Source organism: Lytechinus pictus, chromosome 8 (genome assembly GCF_037042905.1).
Source record: "Lytechinus pictus isolate F3 Inbred chromosome 8, Lp3.0, whole genome shotgun sequence".
NCBI lineage: Eukaryota > Metazoa > Echinodermata > Echinoidea > Temnopleuroida > Toxopneustidae > Lytechinus > Lytechinus pictus.
The window spans coordinates 34,060,185-34,073,646 of record NC_087252.1 but is presented as its reverse complement, the minus strand read 5'-3'; the positions used below and the strand labels follow the sequence as shown (position 1 = coordinate 34,073,646).

At 35.6% G+C, this 13,462-nt stretch overlaps 1 protein-coding gene across 1 annotated transcript; it reads left to right on the top strand.

Moving 5' to 3' along the window:
• Positions 1 to 3,897: 3,897 nt before the first annotated feature.
• On the top strand, positions 3,898 to 11,963 carry LOC129266593 (transcriptional regulator Erg-like). The gene is made up of 4 exons (XM_054904441.2): positions 3,898 to 4,098; positions 10,326 to 10,403; positions 11,171 to 11,260; positions 11,845 to 11,963. The coding sequence occupies exons 1-4, from the start codon at positions 3,906 to 3,908 to the stop codon at positions 11,961 to 11,963; spliced, it is 480 nt and encodes a 159-aa protein (XP_054760416.1). The 5' UTR covers positions 3,898 to 3,905.
• The last annotated feature ends 1,499 nt before the right edge of the window (positions 11,964 to 13,462 follow it).

Genomic DNA, 13,462 nt, shown 5'->3' with positions numbered 1-13,462 from the left:
ATAGGATGTCATTTTTCAATCTAAACGTCAAAATGTAAACACAAAGTCTGAGTCGAGCCACTATTCTTGGTAAGTCTAGAGAATAAGGGAGTATAAGGGGGAGAAATGGGAAGAGGAATAAACAAAGTTTCTTCTTTGAGAAGCAGCAAACCTGTGAGTAATAACACCCACTGAGCAGTAGCCAGGCCATGAATAGAATCCCATTTTGTCTGCAACTGCTATTATAAACAACATTCGAAATTGATCCTTTCTTTTTAGTAACTGGTGTTATTGGCGTTATACTGGCGTTTATATTTGATAGAACATTCTATTACCAGTCTTAGCATGGTATCGTAGTTATCTAGTATGAAAAACATAGTGTAGCATGAAATACCCCCACAAATGCAGTATCTTCCAGACAAATATTTTCTTCTTTGGATAATCATTAATTTGATGAAAATCAATCTTTGAAACTAAAAAAATTATTGCAGCGATCTTCTCACAATTATAACTTCATACACCTGTGCAATTAGGCATATTATCGGAAAGTCAATTAAAATCAGTGAATTAAGAACATCAATTTGACGAAGGAGTATATTATTTTAAAATCGGTAAAATATAAATATGCAGCAGAATATTAATGTTTCGATGAAGATATGCATGATTAAAATAAATAAATATTTGACTATATGATACTTTTTATAATGTATAAAGGTTTTTGATATTAAAGATGAATAATTCAAATCCATTGATCACGCACATCTTGGGACACATTGGGTGCCACACCCTCAAAATATATATTGCAGAAGTTAATAGTTTTGCAATAAAAAAACGTATTTTATCAATCTGAGTATGCTATTTAGATTTCGGATATAAAGAAAAACACTCTTAAAATTTTGACCATTTATCTGATCAACTTTATTTGGTTTTAAATATGAGATTTAACTCCACAGTGATGCGGGGTTACAACAGAGCGTTAAAGTTTCTAAACTTTTAGGGCGATTTCTTTTCTTGCCAAGTAATACTTTCAAAGAATTTAGGGAAGTTTTAGGCCATCTCAAAACTTTTCCGAAAGTGGAGGTTTGAGCTAAATGCACCCTTTGAACATACGCAAGTCTTGTTATATGTTAATGATATCACTGTGAAGGAGAGGAATAACTTTCATACGAAAGTTTTAGGAAACCGTGGAAAGTAAATTCGTTTTGACACGTGTCCCTCAGTGGCAGACCTTTACCGGAAACGGCATCAATTGTCGGCCGTGTCTGCCGGCCTGATGGATCCTGCACCGCGCTCGTGGGCGCGTGGATGAGGGAGGAAAAGATTGAATGTGTAACAAAATAAATGTTGAAAGAGAGAGGGATAGAGAGCGTGTGCATGCATGCTACATGTATGACATGTATCTAACTCCATCTATTTATAATTGTCATCAAATTATTCGCATGTTTGAAATTTTGAAAATTATAATGGGTTTGATATGACAGTGAGTGAGTGTTTTAATCTTAAACCAAGATCATAGCCTAAATTAAATGAAGTAGAAAAAAGCAGGATAAAAATTGAAAACTTGAGCTGTTGTAGATAATTACATACCATAATAGATCGACAATTTTTCAGCCGATGATTACGCTAGTAGACAAAAAAGTTTTTACTTGTGAAACTTTGTTGTATGAAGCATTTATCACCCCGCCCCCTCTCTATGCACTCTCTGAAGTTTGTTTTTAACCACCCCAAAATTGAACCCCATTGTATGAACGTCCCATCTAAAACAATTATTGCATGCAAAATAATTTGAAATTATAGTTATGCTCCAACAAAATTGGACATGAATCCTACAAATATATATTGTGAGGAATTCCATAAAGGTCAATATTTTGAAGGCAAAATGAAACCCTAATTGATTGCAGGTTAAGGGATGAATTTATATTTCTGTTGACAAAACAGGCAAGGCATAACGGCCCACGCACCTTCGATAATTTGCCTCTGGTAATGAAAGGACTTGTGTTTTGTGTTTCCTAAGTAGAACACAAGTATGCATTCAATTTAAGATGAAAGTTTCTTGGAATGATTGCGTGTAGGCAAATTGTGGCCATGTTATTTATTTGACTGAACGAAAAGTTTATTTGATATAGCTTAGTTTCCTATAAGACGTAAATGTGTGTTGTATAACAAAAATTTACTTCTATAAGTTTTGGAAAATCAAATATCATATACATGTATAGATTATTCATTTTCTAAAATAAATTTATTTTCAGATAGAATAAAAGTTATCAAGAAGTAAATGTTTGAATAAAGAAATCTAATAATGGATGGATATTGGTAAAACCTTTAATCACTATGTCTAAATTCAAGAGGTCGGGACCTTTCACTGATATGCCTTTTGGATATGCCTTTCTACTCGGGGGGGGGGGGGCAGTTGGCAAAAAATATATATTTTGCCCCTCTTTATCTCATATATGGAATGCAGAAATTTACACCCTTTTGAATAAAAAAAAAATTCTGCACTCTTAATGGGGCAAAGGTGATCATTTTAGGGTGCAATGGGTGTCTGGGGGAAGGGGGGGGGGGTGGGCAATTTAAAAGTTATTAAAACTAAATAAGGTAATTTTGCCTCCGACGAAGATTCTGCTAGGATCGAAAGCTTAGGCCCCTTTTTGACTTTCTAAAACTAAATAACAATAGATGGTTGAAGTTCAATTTTTCAAATACGCTGGGATTTTATTATTAGTAACGTTCTCGATATTGGAATAAAGAGTTCGGTTGCTATGACAGTCCAAATCTCTGTCTTAAATTCATGAAAAGAAATTCCCTTACAATAAGTCATGAATCGTATTAATATCGACCCTGAATAATATCGCCCAAGGACAACTCAAACAGGTGCATTTGAACAGTATGAAAAGTACATAAATATATAAAAATCAATAGATTGATGCACCATACACACATTTCAATCAAACAAGGTATGAATTACCTATAGGGGTTTTGTGTGCGTGTGTGTGTTTACTGCATTACAGCTATGTACAAGATAAAACCACGCAGACGTTTTAATCGCTAATGTCGAGTGATCGATATCGACAATCGATTGGGTGTTATAAATATAGAATTTAAATCTGTATGAGTTTGATTGTTGTAAAATGTTTAAATATAAAGAACAAGGACGCAAACGAATACGAATTGCACTCTAGCATTCAAGGTACGATGATATATATTTGATTTCAAACATTATGCATAAATGATCTGTATTTTACGATGGCAGTATCAAATACTGAAAAAATTACCGAGCTGCATTCGACAATGAATGATAGGTTGATATTTCGACTATTCATGGGATTATTTCTTAGTGCTGACCGATACTTTATATTCTGCGTGTAAGGACTCATGGTATTTATGTTTTCAGGTGAGAGGAAAGTTCGACCATTCTTCGTGAAATACATTTTGTTTCTATTTATCCAAGTATCCATTTCTCCATAGTGTTTATTGATTACTTGAAAATTTGGTGATAAAACTGATTGGTTCACCCATTCACTTTTTTTTACCAATTCATTAATTATTTCACGATTCTTTCATGCATGTGCTAAATGCGGGGCTCCGGGCAAAAAGCTGGGAAAACATTGGTATGTATAAAACAATGTTCTGTACTTCGTCCTAAAGTCGATTATTTGTATTTTCTGTAACGTGAGGAATACGTTTAAACCTAAATAACAACTAACAACCATAATCGACGCTAATTCTTCAGGAAGAAAAAGAAGCCTTATTGATATGAGCTATATTTTAGCTTCTTCCTATCATGTTGTAAAGCTGATAATGCCAACTACCATGACTACTGTAATTGCAATGTTATTTTCACAGGATTTCACCTCTCAAAAGTCAATATTAGTCCCACTCGCTGATTTTTACATGTTGTTCTTTTCAATTCGTCCTCAGATCCTAATATGTGGACTGCAGAGCACGTGCAGCAGTGGGTACAGTGGGCTGTCAGGGAATACAGTCTTCAAGATGTTCAGGTTGCAAGGTTTAACATGGACGGTAAACACCTCTGCAAGATGACCAAAGATGACTTCAGCAGACTCACCAATATTGTCAACGTAGATGTCCTCATTTCACATCTCAACTTCCTCAAACAAAGTAAGAAAATGTTCGCTCACTTCAGCATGATGATCTGCTTAATAATCAATCAATCATTGCACAGAAAAATTATATCCGTTATTTTTGCTCATTTTATCGCCAACTTATCTGGAAAAAGATTAATTTAGGTGATAACATTAATACAAAATACAACAAAGGGCAATTCCTATCTTCCTATTGGCGAAAATTATTTTTAAGCAAATTGCTCGCTAATTATAGCTTCAATATCAAGTCATATTAATTAGGGCCTCCTGTTTTAGTGTCTTGCCTGATATTTCAACAGCATGAGCAAAATAATAGTTGTCAAAATAAGTATTGGAATGATAGTAGGATATACACAAACTAACACGCACAAACACATATATACAAAGAGATACCATAAAGATGATTGAAGAAGAAGTGGGAAAAAGAAAGATGATTCTTGCTCGAGCAACCAGAATAACACAACCACGCCATCTTGTGGCGGACAGTTGCAATCCAAATGATGATTAAATGCTTTAAATTAAAAGTAATATGCGAGATTGGGAGTAGATCATGCTCTCTGTATCATGAGAATGCTTAACCAATACCTTTAATAAGCTATTCTATAAATTCAATTAACTACGGCGAATTTCATATCTTGTGAAGATAACATGTAGACCTATGCGATAAAGTATCACCGAAAAATACGCGCTAGAGTCTAATTTCAATTAACAATGGGCACAAAGCACGTAGCTCCAATTTTCATTTTGTTTTTATCAAATAATGATTATGTTACAGGGTAGAACATAGATTAGATTGCCACCAATCACTGCTGAATGAAACCAATATTTCAGCCGATTAGAGTAAGGATTACGCCGAAAACTCTGCCGGTTCGTGACCCCCGTCTCCCATACCTTTCCCTTGCACCTGTTGCAGTGTGTATTATGAGCGATATAGCGCCACCATCCTACCTGACCTGTGCTACAGTTTACCTGATCACACACGCGCTTCCTGCTTGCAATTTCTCACCTTGTCATTAAGACAACGCCACAAACGAGGTGGGAGGGGCTATGCTAATTACAAGGCAATCGTTGACTTCCTGTGGTTTAGGAAAAAGGCAACAGGTTCTTCAAAATGGGGCGTGCTCAGGTGGAATAAAGTTTTCAAAAAACAAGGTTAGGGGAAAATGAGGGAAAAAAAACAGATGTTCCCTTTTTACTGGCAAAGAGCAACGCGGCTAATGGTTTGACCATAATTATCACTTATTATTTTATATAAAATTGGCATTCTTTTTTTACTACTCTTTTGATAAAGTATTTCTTGTCTTTTCGATTGACCTACGTCTGTGCAATGAAAAGCAACACATTGTAATAAGAAAAAGAAAACCCTCTCTCCACATTTAAACATAACCTCTCTTTGCTTGAAGATGAAAGACTTTTCACACTTACCCCCCCTCCCCCCGTAGAGAAGAAACTCAATTCAATTTTATTTCATTCCAAGGGGTAGGCCCAGCCCCCCTTTCATTTCCACTATTGCAAGGACTAAGCCATGCACCTGCTCGTTCTTATTTTGCAAGTGTCCGTGAAAGCTCTAATTGGCTCTATAGCACCGCGTTGTTAATTAGGAAGTCACCTATCGGATAAGGGTAATAATAATCTCTTCAGAGGGGCACATTCCATGATAACACGGGTTTGAACAGATTCCATTATTTCGACCAAGATGATATTAATACAATCCTGGAGTATAATTCCATTCCTTCAAGCAAAGTTTAAATATATCCGTGAATATTCCTCTCCAGCCTTATCTAAACCTGCATTTCGCTAAAATAACAACAAATATTACGTAGATAATAAATGCTTGCACAAGAAGCTGCTCATACCGTATGCTGTTTAACCTTTCTCCGATCTTTATAAACAAAAACACAATTAATGGTAAAGTAATTTGTAGAATAAAAATCGCCAGTCGGGCGACTTTTCAAATTTCATTGTGATATAAGACGCCTAATGTTGCCTATCACTATCACCATTGATCTATCATGGAGGTACCTCCATCGATCTATAAAGCGTTAAATTATCATAGTGTGTAATGACTGGAAAGACATTTAAACAATTATAAATCTACATTTATTTGAAGTTCCTTGTTAAAGTTACACAAATTGTGTTTTAGAATATGCGGGAACATTTTTTTTTAAATATAAAATAGAACCAACACTCTAATCGTGCTTACGCTTAAAGTTGTCAGCTATTACCATGATTACTGTATATCGACTTTCTCTTTTTTTCTATGCGGGGAGGGGGGGGGGGCTGGAGGAAGGGGGAGATCATTGAGTTCTTCCTCTATTTTGTCTCAACTTGCCTTTGTCTTTTCTTGGTAACTGTCGCTGAAACCAAGTTCTTCTGTGACATTTAGCCAAGCAGAAAACATAGTCCCTTGTTTATGATTATTGTCACTTTCCGTTTCCTTTCCTTCCTCTTGTTCTATTCTTAATAGTTCACTTTCCCCAATCATCTCTTCCTAGCTCTCATTTCTTGTGTCTCCATCTCCCCTGTCTGTCTAATGTAATTGCCTCTTTCCTCTTTTCCTTCCTTTTTAAATTTCTCTGTTAAGAAAAAAATACCCAATTTAATTTGAACAAATTTCCGCCATAATTTGCGTATTCGTACACGAATAAATAATAACAATCAAACGAACAATAAACACGAGAGTTTTTTTTTCTTGGTCCACAAAACATGCAAAAGGGGGGGGGGGGGCGGGGGAGGGACACTGCATATCATAGGTACGGAGGATGGTAAAGGGGGAGGGGTAGTAACCTATGTATCTTTGGACCAGTCCCTTACCACGAATACTTTGTAATAAGCACGATTAAACTTTACATACATGAATAGGGTCGAATGCATACATTATTGTCCTGTTACTTTTAAAGGTTTAACACTCAATCTGAAAGGATGGCAAACCAATCTAAGGAAATAATTATTCATCAAATAGTATGCCTGAGACCCCCCCCCCCCCCCAGTCAAAATGCAACTCAACTTGATTAAACCTTAGACACAATTAAGTATTGAACACTAACTAACCCTCCATTTACGCATAATATAGACTGGCATTTGTTTCAGATTTATTTACAGGAGTGGTGTTATCAACGGCTTAATTAAGAAACAAAAAAAGTTAAAATTTGAGGGGAAAACAAAATGGCGCCTACAGCGGAGAAGGTGTATCTCTCGTCATATAAGTCAGTCCCACATCCCTCTAGCTTTAATACATAACCTGCCAATGAACGCAATTAAGGGATTTATGGGGACGATGTATGTTAATACAAGCTTCGCTAACAAGCAACTTCCCTCCTTGGTTTAAAGAGATTCTTACGTGAAATGGAATAGAAGAAGAGACCGTTGGGAAGCTTCTTTAAGCATTTCCCTGTGTCATATGTGTTCGAATATTATACCATGAAACGACTCTTTAACTGAATTCTTGAAATTCTTCAAGATTCCAAGTAACTATGGCCAGTAATGTCTAAAGAGCATCGACCGAAATATTTATGCAATTTAATATCTTCTACAAAGACAATGTAACGTATAATGTCAGTAGATTGTATGCCTAAAACAAAACTGGACTTTCTCTACGTTTGAGAAATTGGGAGGAGACTTAAATTGCACTTTTTGCACCTATCCTAAAAAGTGGAAAACTCATAAAATAACATTTATTAAACAAAATATCAGGTCATGCAATAGGGATTTTTAAACTATTCCGTCCATACTATTTCGAACATAGTGACCCTCAAGTGTTCTTGTGTAAATTTCATAGTGATTGGTATAGGGTTGGATGTTTGAAACGGTTAGAATGTAAAGTACATGTTCGACCATTTTCATTTTAAAATAACTACAGTAATTTGAACAGATGATAAAACATGTATAATATATTAATTCAGTTGTAAGAAAGGAGTATTTTGTTATACTTATGCTTAGAAGTGCGACATTTGATGAAGTCAGCAGCAGTACTTACGACATCTATGTAAAACAAAAGCAACAGCATGCGCAATCAAATTGTTTTTCTGTCAAGTCTTAGAGAATAGTTTTTCATACAAACAAACTTCACAAGTATTTCAGCCAAGGTATAGTTATTGGAGCCACCACAATCAAGTGTGGTTGGTAACAAAAAGACAACAGATGGCGCTATAGTGCTTACTTTAAAGTTGATCCTGACCACTGATAAAATATACAAGCTGCACTCATTTGTTCAATGCCAATGTGATACTTTTTGCTAGATGTAAACTTCAACTGAAAAAAAAAGAATAAAAACAAATAATTGCTATGAAATGAAGTTTAGTAAGCAAAAGCCATGACTCACACAATATTAACAAACACAGTAATTCACGCCCCGTAACAGCAATATGGAAGAAACACACAAGAAGAAATGTTGCCGAAATAATTCTGGCGAATTCGAAATATCGGAGCGCAGGCGAGTGATATGTTTCTGAAAGTCTTAAAATCATATTTTTTAAAATCACAATCCATTGCAGATGGCTACATTTATTTTATAATATATTTTTTTAATTAGAATGGTTATATTAGTGAGGACTACAACCGTTAAATATATGAAGAATAAATCCTGAATATGTTAAACCCCAATTCGAAGGATGTAATTCAATTACTCCGACAATTAATTACAAATCCATTCTTTTAGATTATCATCTAAAATCAGAGTTAATACAATAAAACATATGGCAGTCGTGGTCTAATATGATCCGATTTACATCCCTACACCCCGCCTTTCACAGAAAAAAAAAACCAAGCGGGCACTTATGTTACAATTATTACAAACTGCGACATTTTGCGACAATGTTTGAACATCTTTCTGACGCCCACAGCTTGATGTTTATGGCCATGTTTTATTGGCTTACTCGACATTCATTTGAATTCTATGAAGGAGTGAGAGAGAGCCATCGTATAGGGGGGTACATAAGAGTGGAGGAGGTGTCATAAAGCGTGGACTTTACCCCCAATAACTGCTTGGGATTAGAAGTGGCCTTTCCCCGTTGAAATTTGAATTAATCGCATTCTTGGAGGGCTTTGGCCCTTGAGATGCGGCGCAATCGAACGTTCCTCTCCCGCTCTGGTTTGGTTAGAAATTAATTGATATGACTTACATCACAACCTCGTCGTCTGTCTTCGCTGGGGAGCGAAATGAATGGAAGAAGTCCTCAACAGCTCAAATCAAAGACAGACACGGTTTTATTTTTTGGTTAATAAGGGCTTCAAGATTTCGAAAGACAGATGATTGAATTGTATACAGGAGAGACGGCGAGGGATGTCATGAAGTTCATGTTTAACTCGGCATGGTATTCAGTGGCATCTGTTAAGGAACGTAATATTTTGCTTGAATATTATTACCCAGATTATTTTAAATCGTCTCATTACTGCGAATATCATGTTTATTTAAGAATATCCAACAAACACAATTTTATCAAATTAATTTTTACAAATCTTTGTGCAAAACATTTCACATTTCAATATCTATATCACACGATTGGTCATTATAAGAACGACTGAGTCTTTTCACAAATCAAGCTGGACATCGAAATGGAGAATAAAAATGTAAACTAACAATTTGTATTTTTTAATCACCATATTGTATGGTATGGTTTAACATTCTCAGTTGCTATCGGACCTGCATCTGAAATGTATATACCTATTTTATCGAAACAAATCTGAAACGATTCCTGATCTCACCTTCAGTGTTTTTCTTTTTGATCAATTCTCTCAATGGACAATGGTTATCTTTATTCTATGGTTGGGGAGGTTTTTAACGTTATTGTAACTCTCACTATGTCGAAAATAAGAACAATCGTATGGTGATCACTGTGTAATTCTTCAGATGGCTTTCTCTGCAAATATTATGTTTATTTTTCACTATTGCAGTCAGAATGGGAAGGTTCATAGCAACCACAGTGTTGAACAACGTCCCGTTGCATTGTGTTATAATGGTAACTTTGCTATCCAATTCTAGCTACCATGGTAACGATGCTTAACAGCCAATCAGAATCAAGGAGTCTATAGTAGTTACCATTGGATTGGATAATTGCTACAATAGTAAGTTTTATGCAACAGGGCCCATTGAGAAGATAATCAAACATAAAATAGGGGGTGTAGAAACTAGCTGATTCGAATTCCCTTCTGTGTCCCGTATAATGACCGGTATATAAATAGATGGACGTTATGATTTTTCATATTTATTTATAATTTCACAATTTCTGTCTAAATTTTCTGCAGCTCCACTGCCTAATCTAACCTCAGATGATATAGACAAAGCGCTGCAACCCAGCCCCAGGAACCCGCCCTCCTCACAAGGTATGTAGGTCATCACACATGCGCAATACATGGCATATAATAGATTATAACACACCCGGGGTCACCAGACATGCGCAGTAGACAATCGGAACCCCGTGAAACTAACAGACCAATACTTACTAAACTTAACATCATCATAACTGATAGAGTAAAATAGTGATAACCAAAATTCTTTTATAGTGAGTCAATAAATGCTCTTGCACGGAGGGAGCTGAAAGGAAGTTCCTAAATATGCGACCTTCTTTCCAAAAATAGCCGCTAAACCATTGTTCCTATCAACGAAATTCCATTAACATTAACGACAAATCCTTCTCATTTCAGTAAAATATCCTCAAATACCTGCTGCGCAATTTAATTTCTTTATAATGGTCAAATTTAAAGGGTGCTTCAAATTATTTGAAGGGAACTCGGGAAATTTGTAATCAGTTAGTTTCTTGAATGTAGATAATTTCAAGAGAAAGTTAATTTTTGTTATCATTAACATGTTATTTAGTCTCAACCAATTGTAATTGGTTTCTTCATTTCGTTTTACTAGAAAACGGGAAGATTGTTTTTCATTGTTCTGTCTTCCTCTTGGGCCCTTCTGTGTTTCTGGCCATACAAACCCTCATCTTCTTACTTTTATTCGAAATGATTAATTTTATACATGACTTAAAATCTAAATTTGCCCCTTTCTTTCTCTCACTCTCTTCATCTTTGTTTCTAACTCTCTTTCCCTCTATCTCTTTCTCGTTCCCTTTCTCTCCATTTCTCCTTCACTCTATCAGCAGGCTACACTCCAGGAGCGAAGAGTAATTTGGATAACGACAAATACAACGCTGCAGATCACCAAACCACACTGGACACAAATCCATCAGGTAAAGCACGCCCTCTATCAGCGTTTACCCCTCTGGAAGCAGAGGGAGAACGTAACTCACACAAGCAAACACAAAAAATACTCAAGAAAGTTATGAATAGGCGTTGTGGTGTGCACCTACAGGTGCACACTACGCTGGGAAAGTTACAATTTGATGCAGAGTCATGGTTCGAGCCCTTGTCACGTCTTTCGGTCAAAATAAATACATATCTTAATGATACATGTCTAAAAACTTGAATTAGACACAGACATAAAATGCGAATGGCTTACAAAGAGGGGGGGGGGGGGGGGGTAAGATGAATAAATAGTTGGTAGGAATGTGGAAGCAGGGGGAGAAAATGAAGAAGAGCGAGAACATGGAGAAGAACAAGAAAAGGGAAGTAAAAGAAGAAAAGACGAAGAAAGCTAGGAAGAGAGGGGGCAGGGGATGTTGTATAGAGGAGTAAGGAGAGAGTGTGAGTACATGAGAGGAAGGGATGGAGAGGGGGTGAGTGAAATATATAATTATCTTGTTGGTCGATATGATTTCATTTAACTCCGAATCATTATCTCTTTACCTGTCATTTTCTTCTCTTTTTTTTATAGGTGGGTCAGCCTTTCCATATCCTACTTCCACCACTACCACTGTTGATAGTGTACACCGCTTGCCTCGCACAGGTAAAATGAATAAATATAGAATTATAGCACTACGGTACATGGTATAGCATACACTATTGCCCGCTCTCTTTACGAGCATGCCCTATTATTAAATGATCGGACGCTGGCAATGTTGTATGGCCTTGACACTTACGTCTTGGCCTTAAGGCGCCCTAAGGTCTACCTTTTCAATGCATTGGCCTTGGACTTTCATTCCTTGGCCTTGACCTTGATGATTTGAAGCATTGGCATTTCAAGGTGTTTTCAGGCCCAAGGCATTTTGGATTTTGTACATTTTTTTTGTTTTTACTTCATGATTTAAAACGTTACTGTGTATGTTAAAAAACTAAAAATGTCAACAACAATAGTAATAGCAAGTGGACAAAAAGTGCCACTTTTTTACATCATAGATAGCACCATTATTCTCATCATAACAACGACAACACAAACTGATTGAAGACATAGCTTTAATAATGATAATAATAATACAGATAATAGTAATGAGTTAATAAAAATAATAATATTCATGATAATAATAATGATGATGATGATAATATTAATAATAATAATAATAAAAATGAAAATAATAATGATAATAACAATAATATGATAGTTATAATATTAACAATGATGATGACAAAAATATCAATAATAAAAGTTGTAGTAGTAATAATAATTATAATAATATTAGAATCAATAATTATAATTATAATAATCATGATGATCTCGACGTTTATTTACGAACGATGTCCGTCGTTTTTTTTTTAATGAAACCATTCTTTTCGGAAACTGATATAAACAAATGGCTAGAGAAAGAAAGAAACAATCTAGGATGAAAAAAAATGGAATGTTTTGTGCATGTCTTCCTTCTGTTTTTTTCCCCTTGTTCTGTTTATCGTAAGCTTGAAATGCCTTGGCCCTGACCTTAAAATTTTCAGTCCTTGGGGTTTCCATGTGCTGGCTTCGGCCTTGACCTTGAGGGTTTGAGCCATGACTATAACACTGAAACTGGTACATGATTTCAAGATATACCTGTAAAAAAAAACATGCACTCAACAAAGTCATATAAGATTGCATTTATTGATGTGCCCATTATTATACCAATGGTTTGCATTCATCTGGATCGAGAGGGCAGTGTCGAAAAAAAACCTGTAATTTATTGATTGCATGAATTGAATACGTACTAGTATACTCTGACATTTGCATCTACAGACAATAATCCACATATCAATTGATAACTGACAATTTTTCATCTGCATGTAGGACCTGATGAAATAAAACATGACATTTCCTCTCAGAATTAATCATATTAATGATACTTGCTATAAAGCACTTGACACTCTCTTTTTCCGAAGCATCTATAAGCGCTCTACAGTAATGCAGTACAATTTCACTACACCGGTTTTAATTAGCAAAGCAACGGTTTGCGCGCACTACATTTCAAGGAATATCACCTGGGTTGAGTGCAGCAAAGATCGGGTAACTGTGTCTGACTTAGTTCATGTTTCATTCTCCGAATAACATAGACCAAATTCTTAATCAATGAGATATTGATCTGTCTCTAAGT

What these genes read in the sequence shown, in the direction of transcription:
- LOC129266593 (XM_054904441.2), top strand. Translation starts at nt 3,906, where the DNA reads ATGTGGACTGCAGAGCACGTGCAGCAGTGGGTACAGTGGGCTGTCAGG. An exon ending in GAACCCGCCCTCCTCACAAG is followed by an intron (nt 10,404 to 11,170) that starts GTATGTAGGTCA and finishes TCACTCTATCAG; the next exon opens with CAGGCTACACTCCAGGAGCG. An exon ending in ACTGGACACAAATCCATCAG is followed by an intron (nt 11,261 to 11,844) that starts GTAAAGCACGCC and finishes TTTTTTTTATAG; the next exon opens with GTGGGTCAGCCTTTCCATAT.